The sequence below is a fragment of the Cyprinus carpio genome, chromosome A14, assembly GCF_018340385.1.
Source record: "Cyprinus carpio isolate SPL01 chromosome A14, ASM1834038v1, whole genome shotgun sequence".
NCBI lineage: Eukaryota > Metazoa > Chordata > Actinopteri > Cypriniformes > Cyprinidae > Cyprinus > Cyprinus carpio.
The window spans coordinates 8,530,240-8,548,897 of record NC_056585.1 but is presented as its reverse complement, the minus strand read 5'-3'; the positions used below and the strand labels follow the sequence as shown (position 1 = coordinate 8,548,897).

General features: G+C 35.3%; 1 protein-coding gene across 1 annotated transcript in view; it reads right to left on the bottom strand.

The window, feature by feature from the left end:
- Nucleotides 1–16,912, bottom strand: part of aff2 (AF4/FMR2 family, member 2) — a 42,783-nt gene extending 25,871 nt beyond the window's left edge. The window contains exon 1 of the mRNA XM_042770521.1: nucleotides 16,890–16,912. Coding sequence (XP_042626455.1) covers nucleotides 16,890–16,912 — 23 coding nt within the window. The remainder of the gene's footprint in view (nucleotides 1–16,889) is intronic.
- Nucleotides 16,913–18,658: the final 1,746 nt, after the last annotated feature.

The following is an 18,658-nucleotide window of genomic DNA, read 5'->3' as shown; positions in this document are numbered from 1 at the left end:
AACAACCAATCATATTAGGAGAGCGTCAGTGAGATTGACTTCTTCTCGCCACAATTCACTTATCTGCTGAAAATCAAAAGACTGTTATAAAAAAAAGCACACCATCCATGGCTCTTGCTAACAGAAAAACAAGCTAATACAAGGGCCGAATCTGTGATCTCTCCCCTGAGATTATCACAGGTCACACTGAAACAAAGGCAGATGCATCACCGGAAGCTACAGGGACCCAATCGACTAGTGTTTTTCTCTTTGTGTTTACACTGATACCATAATCTCAGATCAATGTGACAGATAGTCACAGCCTGCACTGTTAAAAAAAATAATCTGTGACATTTACGGTAAAATACCATCAGCTGTGGTTGCCAGAATTTCACCATAAAAAAATTGGTAGAAACATTTTAGGTTTTGCAGACTTAACTTAAATTCACAATAAAATACTTTATATTTCATTAGCTGATGTAATGTTAATAAACCAACATACTGAAGTACTAATATCTGTTTTGAACCATTGAAATGCACTGATAACCACCAAAAACTGGTGGTGATGAGAAAGTCACATGATGAACCAAAGCTAATCACAAACAGCTTTTCTACGAGCTGAGGAGGGCAATATATAGGAGGTGCACAATGTCATTCACACAAACACTAACCCCCATCGTGGTGACATACATGATAGTGAAATAATGCAATAAACATCAATTTAACAACATTAGATGTAAGATTAAACCCTAATGTACACAACTGATAAGAAAAAAACTAAGAGACATATTATTTCAACAAAAAACATCAAATATGAAGTGTCATGCAGGGAATTATGGGAGTGTCAAGAAAAAGCAGCGTCTGAAAGATGCCAGCTGGTTAAAGAGACTCATTAAGACCCGAGTTCATCCTTTTAGTGTTGCCAGTTGCTTTAGGTTAATCTTTGGGACTAAGCAAAGGCCGCCTCTGTTCTTGTATTTGTTTGTTGATCATAATTATTTGCAGCTCTATCTAAAAGCGTCCTTATGAACCCTGAGAGAGACTGCATTATTATTCTCACCGTCTCCCACCGTGTCTCATATCCAAGGGCAGAACTGTCATCATTTTCTTCGTTTTTTTCAAACTCTCCTTCAATGAAGTTTAATAGTTAATTATAGATGAACCCATCCTACAGTCGCTGGAGCAGGCAGAGACCTGGGCCGCAGCTCAGAATCCCACGTTTGATTTTATTCCCCTTTGATAGAGAGCTGGGGCTGTTTCAGACATCTAGTCTGGACCGCAAACCTGTCAATACCGCCACCACCTTCATGGAAGAATTTTATGTACTGTGAGTTTGTGGTTTTCGTCGATGGGTTAATTTTATGAAGTTTGAATTTATTTTTTGGATAAGTGGGTTACGGGCTAAACACGATTATGTGTTTGTGGCGAGGGGGGGGGGGTTCGAGGAAGGGGTTTGTTGGATTTAAAGATGGTTATGTGTTTTGGTGGGGGTTGGGGTGGGGGAGTCAACAAAGAGTTTTCATCAGCCCACCGCCTCATAAAACGAACATCTGCGAGCAGCACATGCATTATTTTTATAAATCGCCCTGAAGAATAACGCGCCACACGTCCCTACGATGATGATTGTGACTTCCCTTTGCCCTTAAATCCATTACAAGCTTTATTTGATTCAATCAATGGTCTGTTCGCATGATGAATGGATTATAGATCCTGTTTCAAAACAAGACTACGATTCCTGAATCATTACAAGATCTGTTCTCTTCATTTCACAATAGAGACACACTGAGCATATTTACAAGTTGATGGTTGGTTTCCCAAGCTCAGATTGGGTCTGGTCCTTGATTAAAATGTTTCAACTGTCTGCGAATGTTCAAAACAAGACTATAATTCCATCTGACTCGCTTACACTGATTACTTTTTGTGAAAACACATCGCAGATGTCAAATGCATTTCCATACCATAATCTAAAGCAGTGCTTTTCAACTGGTGGGTTCCTGGTATGTTCTGATTAGGTCAGGGAAAAACAATGGTAATTGCAAATAAAATGCAAATAATCATATAATAGTGTATCATTATGATAATAGCAAAATAAACTAGCTTATCAACATTTAAAGTAAGGAGAAACCACTTTCCCTGTTGTTGATATCAAAGGTGGTGCATTCAATCAAGCTCTACAGTATTTCGATGAAAATTCATCTGGTAAGTAGAAACCTAATTCGATGAGACGTCCGGAAACCAACATCAACCAATTTAGCCTATTTCATGCTCATACTTTTATTTATTGTTGGGTCTATGTAGTTTGTATTAAAGATAACACACTCTATATTTAATATTAAGGACTTTTATGGAAGGTTTTTTTTTTTTTTTTTTTAATGTGTCAAGGCACCACTTGATGTCCAAAATAAAAATGTGATACCAAAGCCAAACCACTGATGTATGGTCATTGCTCTTGAATCTTTCTGCAAAGGACTGTCTCTATGGACGTTTTTGGCTTTGTTGTGGTAATGCAGCCATATGGTTCAGTCATTAAGTGGCTATTTGCTTTGAATGGTTAACTTGCACTTCATTTAAGTAGGACACAATTATTGAAGTGTCTGGGCTGGTGACATTTACATGCTATTTTCATGCTGGGCTTTCAACAGAAGCATACGGCTTGTTAGTGGTTACATTGTAGGAGGAATCCAAGTCATCTAAAGACCGCAATACAAGAGGCTGCACTCTTTTGACCAATAAGCAGCCACCCAGAACACCTTAACAACTGAATAGAAAAATTTGGGAACCACCCTAAATGCCAATGAAACCACCTTGCAACCATTAAAATACATTTGGTGAGCTCTTTTGTAAGTTTTTATGAATTTAGCTATTTTTTAATATAGTTTAATATGCTAGTTAAACAAAAGGCAGTACTATTTTTGTAGCTTGATTTTTCATGTACCGTGAGCAACTTTGCATAGCTAACCTAATTGCCCATTTTATATTTACATTTATGCATTTTGGCAAATGGTTTTTATCTTTTAAGCGACTTAGATTGGATTGAATGAATGCATTTAATAGATTTGTTCATTCGGTTCATTGGATTGGAATCAATGACCTTGGTGTTGCCAGCGCCATGCTCTACAGATTGAGCGACAGGAATATTACCCAAATGATCATGATTTTGAAACGCTCCATATGTGGCTTTCTTTAAATGTCAAAGTCTCACAGAAAAGCCCCAAAGGCTCCAGATGGAGATATTTCTCACATAATTATGCTCTGCTTGTTTGGAGTTGTGTTTTTTTCCAGAAAGAGCAGGACCACAGCCATTGCAAAGCATGGTGCACGAATCCCAGGCCTCCCTTTGGCCCATCTTAAAGCATTCTGAGAGGACTAAAAGAACATATCCCACTGCCTTGCACAGCATTTCCTATGCTACAATGCCAAATGAGATGAATCAAAGCTAACAAGCTAAATCAAAGGAAAGTTAAATGTCAAAGTTAATAGTAGATTTACAAGGATATATTACACATACATGCAGTTATGAGGTGGCGGTGCAGTTCAAGGCTCGCCAACTACCAGAAAACAAGATGAACTTTTGACCATTTTGATCCTTAAAGTAAAATTTATGAAGCAATTGTATCCTAACTGTTCGAGGTAACAGACTAAAATTACATATTTTGTATTGACACTTGGTCCGCTTTTCCAAAAATATTTGACTAAAATTACATATTTTGTATTGTTACATATTTTGTATTGACACTTGGTCCGCTTTTCCAAAATATTTTCATCACAATAACAAGAAGGCCCTATAACAGTATGTTTTTTTTATTTGAATTTATAAAGTGGTGTCACCTGATATTCACACAATTAGATCCACATCACTGGAGCTTGATTTGATTTCATATGTTGCCTTTGAGAGACAAAATGTCATTGTTGAAACAGTAAACAAGTTATTAATACGTGGAGGGATTTCTGAACAAGCTCTACTCCATCTAGATAATCCCAACACACTTTCTCAACCTGAATTTACACCGTGTGTGAGTGCAATTAACAAAGAAGTCGAGAAATGAATGAGATTGGGAGTGAAAGAGGGAGAAAGAATAGAGATGCAGGATGTTAATAGATCACAGCTGAATGAAAAAGCATAAATGAATTAAGATGCAAACAAAGCAGCACACATTAAGCACTGGTTGACTATGATTAATATGTGAAGGGCTCACACTATTGAGAAAAGGAACTCTGGCCAAGAGAGATTAAAGGATCCATTAAGAAAAAAAGGTGTAATAATATTCCTCTAATTACACAAATCTGTTATTGGAAACAGAGCTGTTTCCCACAATGATGCATTTGTATGGTTGAACTATTTAGGGTACATGTAAACATAGTTTGTAGTTTGTTTTGTTTTTGGTTGAACTATTTATGGTTAATGTAAACATATTTTGTAGTTTAATTTGTTGAAGTAACTCTTTCTAAAAAGCATGCATAATTTATTAAATATATTTGTGTGGTTTTCAGTGATTGATGCTGAAACTAATGAGTTCTAATAAACTCAATAATAGATAGACGAGAAAATAAATTGCTAAACCAATGTTAACTTATTCTACTCAAAATTCACAAACAAGTACTGTATTTGAAATATGAAATAGTTTATTATCTGTTGAAAGTCTTATGACACACTTATGTTAAATGGCTAGGCATACAGACTTAATAGGTAAACAGCCAATGTCACTTATATCTAATTTGGCAAATATAATGTCCGGCCAATGTATTCCCTTAATTGGAAAAAAAAGTTACATTTTTGCATACTTTAAAAAGTTTGCTTACTACAGAAATGATATAATTGTATACTATGTCAATTGCAATTAAATTAAAGTAAGACTTAAGTACATCAGTAAAGTGTAAAGTGTACTACTGAATGCCACAAGCTTACCATAAATGAAACTTAACCCCTTTGTGGTCAAGATCATCAGCGATCCCAGATTATTGTTATTTCACTTTCAAAGCACGTTAAACATCACACTCTGGACAAACTGTGTTCACATAGATTCACTGAACAGCGTCAATAAGGTGACCGGTAAAGGGTATACTTTTAAATAAGTGTCATTTCTACTAAAAATCGTGATTCATGTATTTAAATATACTTAAAATGACACATTTGTCATAATGAATGACACATTTGTTATGATGCATTAACATTAGTCATTGTTAACAATATTATTTGAACCCTGCTAAATAAATGTACTTCTTTAAAGCATATTGAAACATAATGATTTAAATGTACTTTAAAGAAAAAAAAAGACCTTTTCATTTGACATGAATAAAAAGTGCACTTTAAGTGTACTTAAGTGTGTTAAAAAGCAGTCATGAAAGTGCATTTAAGTGGCATTTTGTTTGATAAATATATTACACTGCACATTCAACACAATTAAACCCTTTTTTCACAAGGGTTGATATATCACTATTCTTAAAACATCATAAGGATATTCATAAAACTGTATAATTTACATTTTTATGTCGTTAAGCGCTGTGAATTTTAAAGTAAAACATATGAAATGCTAGTTTTCAGGTGTAACTGCTAATCATTAATATAACTGTTTTATAAAGTACTGTATAAGTCATGATGAGGTTTATGATGCCTTATATAAACACGCTTCAGAGGATGTTTAAATGTTAAAATAAAACAGACTGTGTAAGATGTTTATATGTTTGGTTTGGTTTGTTGGAGTTTTGTTGAGTTTGTGTATGTTTTCCTTTTGTGTTTATGTAGTTTGCAGTGTTGTTTAGGTGTGATCTAGTGTGTTCTCTCTCCAGGCACCAGAGTGCCCTGTTACCCTGCACTATTTCAGCTGGATACAAATGCTGAGCCACCCACAAGCTGCCAACACACACACACACACAGTTGCACTGCTCAGCTAGGCCCAGCAGAGCCGCAAATGCTGACATGCTCATTCTAAGTGCTGCTGGAAATCTAATGAAGCAGCAATTTGCACATTGTTGCTCATGGGCTCTCTATATTGAGCCTTATAAAAAGACCTCTGGCACAGAAGTAGAGTTATGTCCTCTCTCATACACCCTCTCAATGCCAATGTTAGCGCTCCGCTGGATTTTATACACCATCAGAGGCTAATTGAAGCTTCACCTTACTCTAAAATCAATGATACGCCCTGCTATATGAAAAAGTGAACGGTTTACATTGTCAGCCCTCCAATGACAATAACTAATTCGACCCTGTTTGTGATAATATACAAAAACCTGCTCTGAGAAAATTAGCACTGGTAACATTCACACATTGTTTTGGGTTGATTTCATGTCGTGATGGTGGTTACTACAGAAAATAATTTTGACTCGTCTTGTCAAAAAGCAAGAATCACTTACTTTTGGCCTTTACAATTAAAGTACACTGAACCAGGATGTAAACATTAAAATATAGTGTTTCAAAATTATAGTCACAGAGTAAAATTTTATATTTGTTGGCATGTCTCTGTACGAAAGAATGGTTTACTGACCTTGTCTCTGCGAAGTTATATCCAATCTTTCAATTTCACTGACATGACCACGTAATGTCAGTAAACCCAGTAACCTTTGCATGTAACATGCACAGATGACAGCAAGGGAGTGTGTAAACTCTACTTACAGGAAACACATCTGTATCATTTAACCAGAAGTACATCCATTCACTTTAGAAAAGGACGATTTAGAGAAATTACAGTTCACCTTCTAAAGTGCTTCACACTTCTGCTACTAAATTATCTGGAGAGCAGGCTCTGTTTCATGAAAGAGTTCTCATCTCAGAGGAAACTTGGAACTTTATTTCTGACTATTTCTTGTGATTGTGACTACATTGTAATTGTAATTTTATATCTTGTAAACTTTAACTTCAGATCTCAAAATTTTAACTTCTTTTTAGTTTTTTTATTTTTTTATTTTTGATTTTTGTGTTTTTATTGTATTTTTATTTTTTTTCAGTTTCTATTTTTTTACTGTTTATGCTGTATTTGTTGATTTTATTTATTTATTGTACTTTACACTTTATTTTTTACAACTTTGATTTTGTGATTTTGAACAATTACCATATTGCATCTTATTGCTTATCTTAAGAGGGTAATCCGAATTATGCTAAAACTTTGATTTTGTGATTTTGAACAATTACCATTTTTAATGTTGTTTTTTATATTGTTTGGGTTATACTGAACCTGGAATGTTCCTTTAACAAGTCACTTCTGGAAATAAATGTGATTTTTAAGAAGGTTTTCTGATGAGGGTTTCTGGACAATGATTTTATTCTCTTTATGGAACACCTTTATGTAAATCATTCGTTTATTTGATTGGTTTATTTGCTTGGATTATTTTTAACAATGTCAGTGGCTGATAATTGCTGTTGTTCTCGAGCAGTTGGTTTGCTTCTGGCACATGGTTGTGCACGCAGACTTTCCAAATTGCCCCAAATGCACTAATTTCTCAAAGTCTATGAGACATCATGTGAGTCAAAACCTGACAGGAGGACATTAATCTGTCTTCCGCTCGAAGATGAAAACACTTTCAGTATGGGGGAAAATGATAAGAAGTGGGATCAGTTAATGAAAAATTCATTCAATGAAACTTGAAGGGTGTAGGCCTGGAAAGAAGAGTGTGTTTTGACAGTGGAGGGAGAAATGTAAATTGAAGGGGAGAGTGGATCCACAGTGAAAAACACATCAATAAATGAATCTGGAGTGTGTGGAGCTTCGGGTAAGAGAATGAGAGAGGGGGAGGGGGGGGGGGGGGGGGGGGAGGGTGGGGGAGTTGAGAGAGTCTAATTACCTCAACAGAAGACCAGCCAGCATAACACACACTAACTCCAGCTGAGAGACTTGTGTGTGTGTGTGTGTGTGTGTGTGTGTGAGAGAGAGCATGCAATGTAGCCTGCAGCTGTTGTTGCTCTGATGCCCAAGTCATCCTCTTTTGTTTGTCTTATGAAAAGGTTACATAATTTTAGGTGTGTGGTAATAAAGAATGCACATTTAATTCACCTTAATTCAGAATGACAGCCTTGCACCCTATTAGCAAACATTTCAGCTGTGATTATGACTCCAGCTTCGGTGTAAACGCGTGTGAGTGCCAGTGAATATGTCATCCTCTCCACTGGCCTTTTGTTTTTAGCTTGATGGACTAATGGATGCACTCCAGAGTAAATTATACAGTGGCCAGAGAAATGTCCTTTTATGTTGTCGTCTCATGATTGTTTAGTGCTCTTAAACTTTTATTGGGCTTGTGTGGGGACAGTTTGGAAAATAAAGTCAGCTGCCGCACTCAATACATTGGTATTGATTTTCAAGGGATGATGTGCACTTGTAAACAGTACAGTTTTTGGTTATGTCTTCTGGTGAAGTCATATCCAAATCAGGAGCATAAGTCATATGTCATCGGCTGATAAATCACAACACAAAGCAAAGAGGACCTCCGACAAACTGGGAAACTCTGAGAGGAGTTATGATTCAGGTTTTTGGTTATGTATTTGCTGTGTGGATATTAGAGATGAACTCTGAGAGGAGTTATGATTCAGAGACACGGGAGCTGTATTTGCTGTGTGGATATTGTTTATGTTTTATTATATGTGATGAATCTATCAATATTTGGTGGTGAATTTCACAAGATCCATCAAGAATCTATCAATATTTGGTGAAATAAATAAATAAATAAATAGATAAGTAAGTAAGTAATAATAATTTAATCAATAAATTACATTATCGTTTAAACATTTAGGGTCTGTGAGACTTTTAATGAATCAATAAATTACATTATTGTTTATATATTGTTTCTATTCAAAAGTGTCATCGCGCCGAACATTCGCGCAGAATTTTCGCTTTCAGTATGAAAAACCCTTGAGGCTGAGTTTATTTAGTGATATTGTGAAATTTAAAAACAATAAAAAATTAAATAAAATAAACTGCTGAATTTTCAGCATCATTACTCCAGTCTTTAGTGTCACAAGATCCTTCAATAATATATAAACAGTGATATTTTGAATTTATTATTATTATTATTATTATTATTATTACTATTATGTTAATAAAATGGCTTTGCTGCTTAATATTTTTGTGAAACCATGATATTTTCTTTTCTTTTTTTTCAGGATTATTTGATCAATAGAACGTTCAAAAGAGCAGTTTTAATTTTGTTTTTACATTATAAATGTCTTTACTGTCATTTTTCAATGTTATACATCCTTTGCTTTAGTGTAGTTTTTATTTTTTTTATATACTATAAATTATATTTTATATTAATTTTTTTTTGTTTTTTATAATTTGTTATTATAAGTGTAAGTATAAGTAAAGTATACTATTATAAAGTAGATTTGTTACTGTCACTATGTCAATGAGTCCTGGATCACATGACTCGTGGTGTTTGTTCTATACATAGCAACAGCAGGAGGAAAATTCCTCTATCCACAAACTGTGTCAAAGTGTATCTAGAAGTCATTAGCTGTGTATACTAACATGTAGTGGCCAAATATATTTAGGATTACGATAATGTGAAAATAAAGGAGTGCTTTGCATTTACATGTAAGCGAGCCACGCTGGGAGTTCATTTGGAGTGTTCAAACACAAGCCAAATTCTTGCAAACTGCCCTGAAAGAGTGTTAGTGCCCAAAGTGAAAGTTTTATTGCAAACTGCCCTGAAACCAATTCACTTTTTGCCCCAAAAATTTCAAGAGTGCAAAACTGCCCCCCCCCCCCACAAGTGTGAAGAAACCAATAATTCACTTTTTGGGTACCTTTTGTGCAATAAAAAGGTTTCATGGATTTTTTTTTTTAAGTGTGAACCATTTAAGCCATCTAAAGAACCTTCTTTTAAAGACTATTAAAACCTTGACAAATCAAACAGGGGTGCGAATTTCCTGAAAAACAACGGAACTCACTGCTTAACTACCCAAGTACAATACATTACTGGAGAAACTAACCAGCTGGTCATGACAGTTTCCCGAAGATATAGGAACTTTGTCACACATTCGTCATTCGAACCACATTGGTGAGAACTGTCATTGCTGTTGTTTAGTGGGTTGTGGATTGTTGTGTTTTGGTAATTTATGGTATTTGATAAGTTATTGATGTAAGTTTATTTCTGTTTATTGTTGTAATTAAATCTGGGAACTGCTTCGCTGTTTTTGTTCTCTGATATTTTGCGGGTTTTCTTGCGTGACTCTTAGGTTCCCCTGTGGTACAAAAACACTCACTCATGTGTGCACTCCTCAGAAAAAGGATAGTTTGGGAACTGCTTCGCTGTTTTTTTTCTGAATTTATGTCAGCATTTTGTTTTTCTTGTTTTTTTAATTTTTTTCTAATCTGTCAGCATTTACTCACCCCCATGTTTTTCCAAACCTATATTACTTTCTCTCTACTAAACACAAAGAAAGATATTTTAGAACCAAACAGTTAACTTTGCAGAGTCAAGTTGGGTCCACTAACTGTTCAACTTCCAAATATTTTCTTTAGTGTTCAACAATGCTGAACCGACAGACCTATCTTAACCGTTTAGCTACCCTTTATATCAGTAGCTTTTTAGGTAAGTACACAGTACAGTACAGTGTACTGCTTATACTGTATTACAAGTGTACCGACTTTAATAACCAGGTGACTTTTTTGGCCCTGAACCTTCCCCTTAATGTAACTCTAAGTAAGTAAGTAAGTAACCTTTTATTATCATAGATAGATAGATAGTAGAAGTAAGACAGACAGATAGAAAGAAAGTAGATAGATAGATAGATAGATAGATAGATAGATAGATATACGAATTATAGTAAATGACAGATAGATAGAATAATAAAGATCGATGCAATTAGATAGACAGATAGATAGATAGATAGATCGATGTAAATCTGATTTTTTGTTTGTGTGTATGAATATATAGATGTAAATCTGAGTATATATTTATAAGTCTAAATATATAGATGTAAATCTGAATATATAAATGTAAATCTTGAGCATATAGATGTAAATCTGAATACACATGGAAATTGTGTTATTTAGTTATAAAATATGACTTGTAAATAAAGTGCAACCATTCTCTTATGAAAGCGACATGTTTTGTTTTGTATGTGTATAATATGACTTGTAAATAAAGTGCAACCATTCTATGATTATTATGCTTAACTGTATGATCTATTTAAGTCATACAAACAAGAAACTATCATTTTAACCACAGGTTGAGAGCTGTAGTTCTTGTTGATTTTGAACTGTGAACTTTTTATTATTATACCAATTGATTGAACTAGTTTGGTAATGACAGAACTTGTGAGCTTAGTTCATTAACTGATGTTCCCTGAGAACTATGACTTCTTATAAAATCTGTGGACTAATTTTCTAGATGATTAGCAAAACTGAGAAGCCTACTTTAACAAACTGTTTAATGGTCTCTACATTTGATTTTTACATGTGATGTTCCCGGCTCTGCTTTTTTTTACCTTTGTTGGTTGATTTTTGTAATTCATGGACCACAGTGCCTGAGAGTGAGGCAACATCACACTGAGGTCAACACATCCTGTATGTATCCCATCTTCATCAAAACAGCCACTGTGCCGTGTAGCTCCAACACGACAAGGGTAGGATATTTCTCTGCATGCAGAAGTGGTAATGTATTCGAGCTGGATAATAGTCTCGCCTTCAATTAGTTTGATTGTGTGTGCAGTGTTGAATTCCTCTGCAGAAACAGCCCCCCACCCTCTGTTCACCACCCACGGGGAGATACGCTGCTAACGTCTTTGACAAGGCTGCAACGCGGCAGTTATTACAGTGCCACTGCACATTAGCGCTAACCTGTGCTAACCTGACCCAGGCACCTGAGCCACAGCACGCTGCTGCCGCTAATCACTAATGAAGCTCAATTACCATCATAGACACCTTTGTGTCGGAGCATCTATTCAGCACTAACACTACCTGTTCCCCCACTAGCATCTGGACACTGTCCAAGCGGAGTTTGCAGTTAACCCGCGGTGCTAATAATGCCAGATTTTTATAATTGCTAATGAGCGTGTTCTAATGATTTAACTGTGAAATCTTCTTGAATGTACGGCAATCAAATACAGTGCAAATATGTTATTCAGTTGTGTTTGAATAATAGGCCTTAAGTGCATGTCAAATAAATAAATAACTACAATTACAATAAAATGAAATGAAAAAGAAGGTGCAAATTCAATCAATCAATAAGGAAGGAAGGAAGGAAAACATGCACAACCAAAAATATAAACATTTAATGATCTGAACAGATGTGACATTTATTATGGTGGCCTTATTAAATGTGTTTTCTTAGAGCAAAAGTGTTCAGACTTTGAACGAATAGTGTCATTTTTTGTGCATTTTTCTATGATTTATGAAATGTAAAATAAGTAAATAAAAATAAACTTTATTCAGTTATATAATTATTTTTATGCAACAAATATATAATATTATATAATATTTATATATAAGGTAGAAAAGTAATTTTTTTATTTAATGTTGTAGGGTAAGTATATTAATTTATATTGTTGTTTATATACTATTATTCAGTTATATAATTCTTTATATACTATCAATGCCATAAATGAGACTTTAATTACTTATCTAATTATTTTTATACCATAAAATGATGTTTATAAGATAGAATAAAGAAATAAAGAAAGACTATTCATGTACATAATTACTTATATACTGTAAAATAATATTTATATATAATGTGGATAGATAAATAAATAAATAGACAGATAGACAGACAGATAGATAGATTTTGTCAGCTGTAGGATTTCCACTGTTCTTCTTTTACTACATTATCAATGGCTGCCTGTGCATCTTTAGCTGCCACCACCAGTGCCTCACTCTTCTAATGCCATTTCTTCTAAGCCATTTCTCCTTTATTTGTACCTGCACACACTCACATCATTAACACATTCCTTCACACTGGTGTTTTTCCCACAGCGTTTAGAGTTTTTTGTGTATCACGAGTGCTTAAGAAACCCACCCTTAACCCATCGCTTATAGAGAACTACAGACGGGTTTCCCTTCTTCCTTCCATTGCAAAAACACTTGAATGAGCTGTGTTCAACCAAGTCTCTGCCTTTCTCACATACCCCTTTATATATATATATTATGTTATACAATTTAAAAAACCCTGCTACATGTACTGCATTGAGCTAACTGAGACTTGTTATAGCACTAATATTTTATTGCTCTTTTGTTGATTTTGATTGCTTCCATTGTCTTCATTTGTAAGTCACTTTGGATAAAAGCGTCTGCTACATGACTAAGTGTAAATGTAAATGTTATGCGCCCTGCCTGATTGACAACTGAAGAGCTGAGAGGAGGATTATGGGAGAAATGAGTGCCCAGAGGGGTAGCTTATGGAATCCCAGTCAAACCTGCTGGATATTGACAAGCTTGTCACTATTAAGTATTTACAAAACCCTGTGTGCTCGAGCTGAGCTGCTGGCACATGAAGTTATTTGTCAAAGACAGATGGAGAAGCATAAACACAGCCGAGTGCCGGGCGTTAACTTGCAAGGAGCTGTCGCCCACACCAAATGCAAATAGTGACATATATAATATTGTCAGAATGGAGTGGGCGATACATAAATCACTGTTCACTGGTCTTATTTTACAACTGGGCATGCACATAGTAATGTTTCCTTTTATGATTCAATTAAAACAATAGTCTCTTCTATTTCTGTTATATTGAAAAACACAAACAAGCAGAGCAAGTGAAAGTAGCGCTAGTTACTTTTAGAATAGTCCTTCTTTTTGATTCCAGTTCTAAAGATTGTAACTAAAGCTACTTTACTTTTTGTGATTGCCTGTTGCACATTCTTTATGTATTGAGATCTTTTTGTCTACTTTTTTTTTGTGAAATAACAGTTGGTGGTTCAAATGATGCATTCTGGCATCCTAAAATGAAAATTAAATCTATAAGGAGAGAGTCAGATCCCAGAAGCAGCTCAGAACGGCCACTTTAGAAAAGCACCAGGTATGATCTTTACCCTAATCAATTAATTATATAAAAAAAAAAAAAATATCCTTTTGTGATGCCCTCATCCAAACAATCCACCTTAATAATAAACTGAATCCCAATCCCATGCAAATCAGTATATGAAATCACAGACAGTTATATAAAGGCAACAATGCTTTTCAGAAGCTGCATCTGAACTGGTATTTAGTTTATTGCAGTTCAGAGGTGGGATTTGTGGATTTGGAGTGGGATTTGTTTTTAGCTTTGGAGAGAAGGAGAAAGCGGTGTTGCTAGCATGAAAGCATTTATACTGCAATTACAATTGCATAATGAAATATATATATATATATATATATATATATATATATATATATATATACACATACAAAATTATCTCATGTTACACAAAAGAAAGAAAGTCCTGAAGGTTTGAAACGAGATGAAAGTGAGAAAATTATGTCAGAATTAATTTTTTTTTTTTGGGTGAACTAACCCTTTAATAGCCATTCAATACCCATTAATCCCAATGCAGTATTCAGCAACTGTAAATGCATTGTAAATGCATTTATGCCACCTGTGAGCTACAATAAACTGTTTGTAAAAATATCTAAATACCAATTCAGATGCAGCTTCTGAAAAAAGAAAAGTCATAGCAATTGTAGCCTGAATATTATGGTAATCCGACTGCTTATTCTATGCACATTCTATCAGTTATGAGAGTGTTTTGAGATTTTTTTTTAACCCTTGCTGAGATGTTGACGGCTAAACCAGCAGCCTTTACTCCAGTCACACATATAAAGATACACATGCACTTGTGTTGAGAGTGACACCTGGTAGCGTGGCCTGATTTGATTAACACTTTCTCGGCTGTAAGTGAGACTCTAGGATGGCTGTAAATGTGGCATCTGTAGATCCAGTCAAGTTTTTGTTTTTTTTCCTTTTTTTTCCCAATGGATAATTTCTAGCACTAAAAAGATCACTTTAAAATTTGAAGATGCAAACACCTTGTTGTATGAGTTAAAAGAAGTGAGTGATGTGAGAGGGTAAAAACAAAAGCGTAAACAATGCAATTCAAAGTTGTACTGTCAGCTCTGGGGAAAAAACAAAAAACAGTCCTGCTTGCGTTTGAACACATCCAGGATAACAGGAAGAATGCAAGCTCAGGCAGAGTCAAATGTGGGTCACACAAATAAATTGCCCTGTGCTTCTCTTTAAAAGCATCATCTGTCTGTCAGCTGGACAAAGTGTGTCAACACCAGCACGGCTCTATTACTATGACGAGACCTATTTAGTGTGTGCAGTACACGTTTGATAGATGGGAGACATGAAACTGAACACTGGGTGTTCTGACTTCACCTCCCTGTATTGATAAATAATGTCTTTTCCAGAAACCTTAACAAAGACACATCCCTTTTTTAAGCTTCTGCACCGAAATAACCCCACTGCATCCTCTGACAGCTAAAGATGTTTGATTGTTTCCAGCGTCTGTTGCTATGCTGTTTTATAAATACTGCTCTTAAAAGCATTCTGATATATTGTTAAGCCCCCCAAAAATTTGCTTTTGAGAGAATTTATCCTGCAGCAACATTCAGCCGATCGTTTTGTTCGGAAAGTCAAAACCAGCTCTCTCACTGGAATCATTCCAGTTGATCTGCAGTTTTCCAGTGATGTTTCCCTCATTCATTTAAACTGCTGTCTGGCCATTAGCAGCACTAGCTGTCATATATTTGTGGCTCATTAACAGGTGTTCTTTAGATGTGGGAGTAACAGAAACATCGAGTGGAAAGAGACGTTTCACAGAGGCCTCTGAGTCATGTTAATTTGTTCCCATCAGTAAACACATAAATCAGCTTTTGCAGCATCAAGCATCCTACGCACACTCACTTCAAAGAACAGAAATATATAGAAGTGACACAAACCAGCCTGAAATGAAATATCACTAAATAAAATATTGTAACTAATAAGTAGTATATTGTATTCAAAACTAAGTAAATTTCCAGTTAAGCAGACAGAACAGGGAATGATTATCTACCAATATATCTATCTATGGATATATACATCTGTCTATCCATTGCTCTGTCCATTAGTCTATCTATCTATCTATCTATCTATCTATCTATCTATCTATCTATCTATCTATCTATCTATCTATCTATCTATCTATCTATCTATCTATCTATCTATCTATCTATCTATCTATCTATCTATCTATCTATCTATCAACCTTTCATCCAATCTATTTATGGATATTTACATCTATACATCTGTCTATACATCCCTCTCTCCATCCATCCATCCATGCATCCATCCATCCATCCATCCATATCTATATTCATACACATACAATCTGTCATACTTAGAATGCAGACATATCTTCCAGAATAAATATTAACACATATTTCCCCATCTATCCCTGCACAGTCTACATTCATAGACAAATCCTCGGCTGAGTCTGGCTCATTCCTTATCCACACAAGTTCACCACTTAAACGGCACCTCCTAACTCTTAAAAAAGACCTGTCAGAGTGAGATCTCACTCAACACATTTACAGGGTGCATGGAGGGAAGGAAAGGGAGATTTATGTTACAGCGGTGTGCGGTGTGTCTGACAGGCCCACATAGATTGAGCTGAATTATTAGACCATGGCATCACAGAGGTAAACACAGAGTGACTGAGAGATACTTTATAAAAACACACATTGTGCTGACTATGGCAGGAATGATTCAGAGGATGTATTGAGGCTGAAGTGTGTGTGTGTGTGTAATCAGTGTATGTGAGAGAGCAGGATATGGAGTGATGACATTAAAATGAAAAGGCACAAGCTTGACGGACATGCAAAAGGGAGAAAAGATAAATTAGCATGTTTGCCCACATGAGAAACAGACAGGCTGAAAGTAGAGCGTGACTCTGACCTGAAGCAACTGAAATCAAAGCATCTCGCAATCACAATAACATCACCACACTCAAGTATCCATGAACAAACCTCAGGAACTCAATGAGAACCATCTTGAGTGGTCAGCTCACAAAGGCCTAATTGCAGTTTGGCTTGAGAAAAATAAAATATCTTGGTATCTTGTTTATGGCAGAGATATTTGTTTGGTTTGAAGTGTAATTGATGTTTATTAAGTCTGAACCTCTGCAGAATGACCTGACATCTGGTAAGCAACACCTGGTTTTTGGGTTTTGTGTCCACAATTGCAAAGAAGGGTGAAATGTTTCAGAGCTGCAAGATGATCAACACAAAGGTCTTCCTGGAGTGATTTTGTGATTGCCACGGTGATGATTTATTTGTGCCAACATCTGGCTGTTTCTCTAATGTTGCTGATGATTGCTCAGATGGGGCAAAAAAGAGAAAGATCATGGATCTAAGAAGGGCACTCCTGCATTTTCTTATCTTTTGGGGACTATCAGTGGGAAGGCCACCCACTAGACGCCAGTCCACCACTCACAGCTTTGATGACATGAGAGCTAGCTGAGATGTTTTGATTGGAGTGAAATAAAAAGAAATAAGCGGGATGTGTTCAAGCGAAAGAGTGTGTGTGTGTTTACATAAGTGTGGGTTTCGAATTTTGCAACAGTATTCATACACTAGTTATCTTCAGGGACTTTGCACAAGAGTTGAAAAGTTTAGAGCACTTTCAACTAATAGTGTTCAAATTGTGTCTTATTAAAATTTCTATTCAGGGATTTTGTTATTGTGTTGAAAGGTTTAGTGATTTTTTAAAACAAATATATAGTTTATCAACTTATTTTTACCAAATCAATTTGTTCTTAATTTTGAGTTCCACTGCATGATATATCAAAAATAAGGGAAGACGTAATTAGACAAATTTTATTTTTGCAATCTTCACAAAGCTCAACCATTCAACCCGTTACAAAGTTTAGAATATAGAAAATAATGATATTAATTTAAACATATTTTTGTTAATAAAAAATTAAAGTTTTATAAGCATTTCATTGAATGTGCATTATTATTTATAATCATTAAGATCATACTTACAAGATTACACAAATTACTAGTCTCCAAAGAGGTCACAATGCAGGCACAATATCAGTGCATTCTTTTATGTCTTCATTTCCTCTCAGAACTCAAACATTATTCTGACATTAACATATCATGTCTGCGAGGCAGAGCAAAGGTCAAGAAATGGGGTAAGAATATCTTCACCATTACGAGCGGTTCTCCTGAATACCATTTGCAGTTCTAATGAATTGGGTCTTTTGCAAAGCCTCCGAGGCATTATGTAGATTATACTCCAAACAAAGATTTTCTCAGAGTTCTGTTAAACTTATCTGTTGGGACACATGCCAAGCCATTTCTGAAGAGCATAATATAAAGCAAACATCAAAAGTTCAAACCTGTTGCCACGGTAATGCATTATTAAACCAACAAGGAATTTCATGATTCGTAGAAACTCAAAAGCTAACAGGCAACCAAGGTGAAAATGTTTGGAACAAGTGAGCTGGGAAAGACTCTTTGATCTGCACCTGTTTTACTCTGTGTTCCACTCATGTGTACATTGCTTATGCAAGTCTGAGACACTTGTGCCGAGGTAAAAGGTTAGCCAGAGTTTCAATCTGGTGAAAGCTGTTCAGATTTCATTTTCAATGGAAGAACAAAGCGCATGCATAATCTTTCAGACAAATAAAAATATTCAATCCAAAACCCTCATCATACTGTAGGTCTCATCTCTGTAACAATATAAAATACGAAGCAGATGCCTCAGAATTGCTTAATGTGAGTCCCCTGTC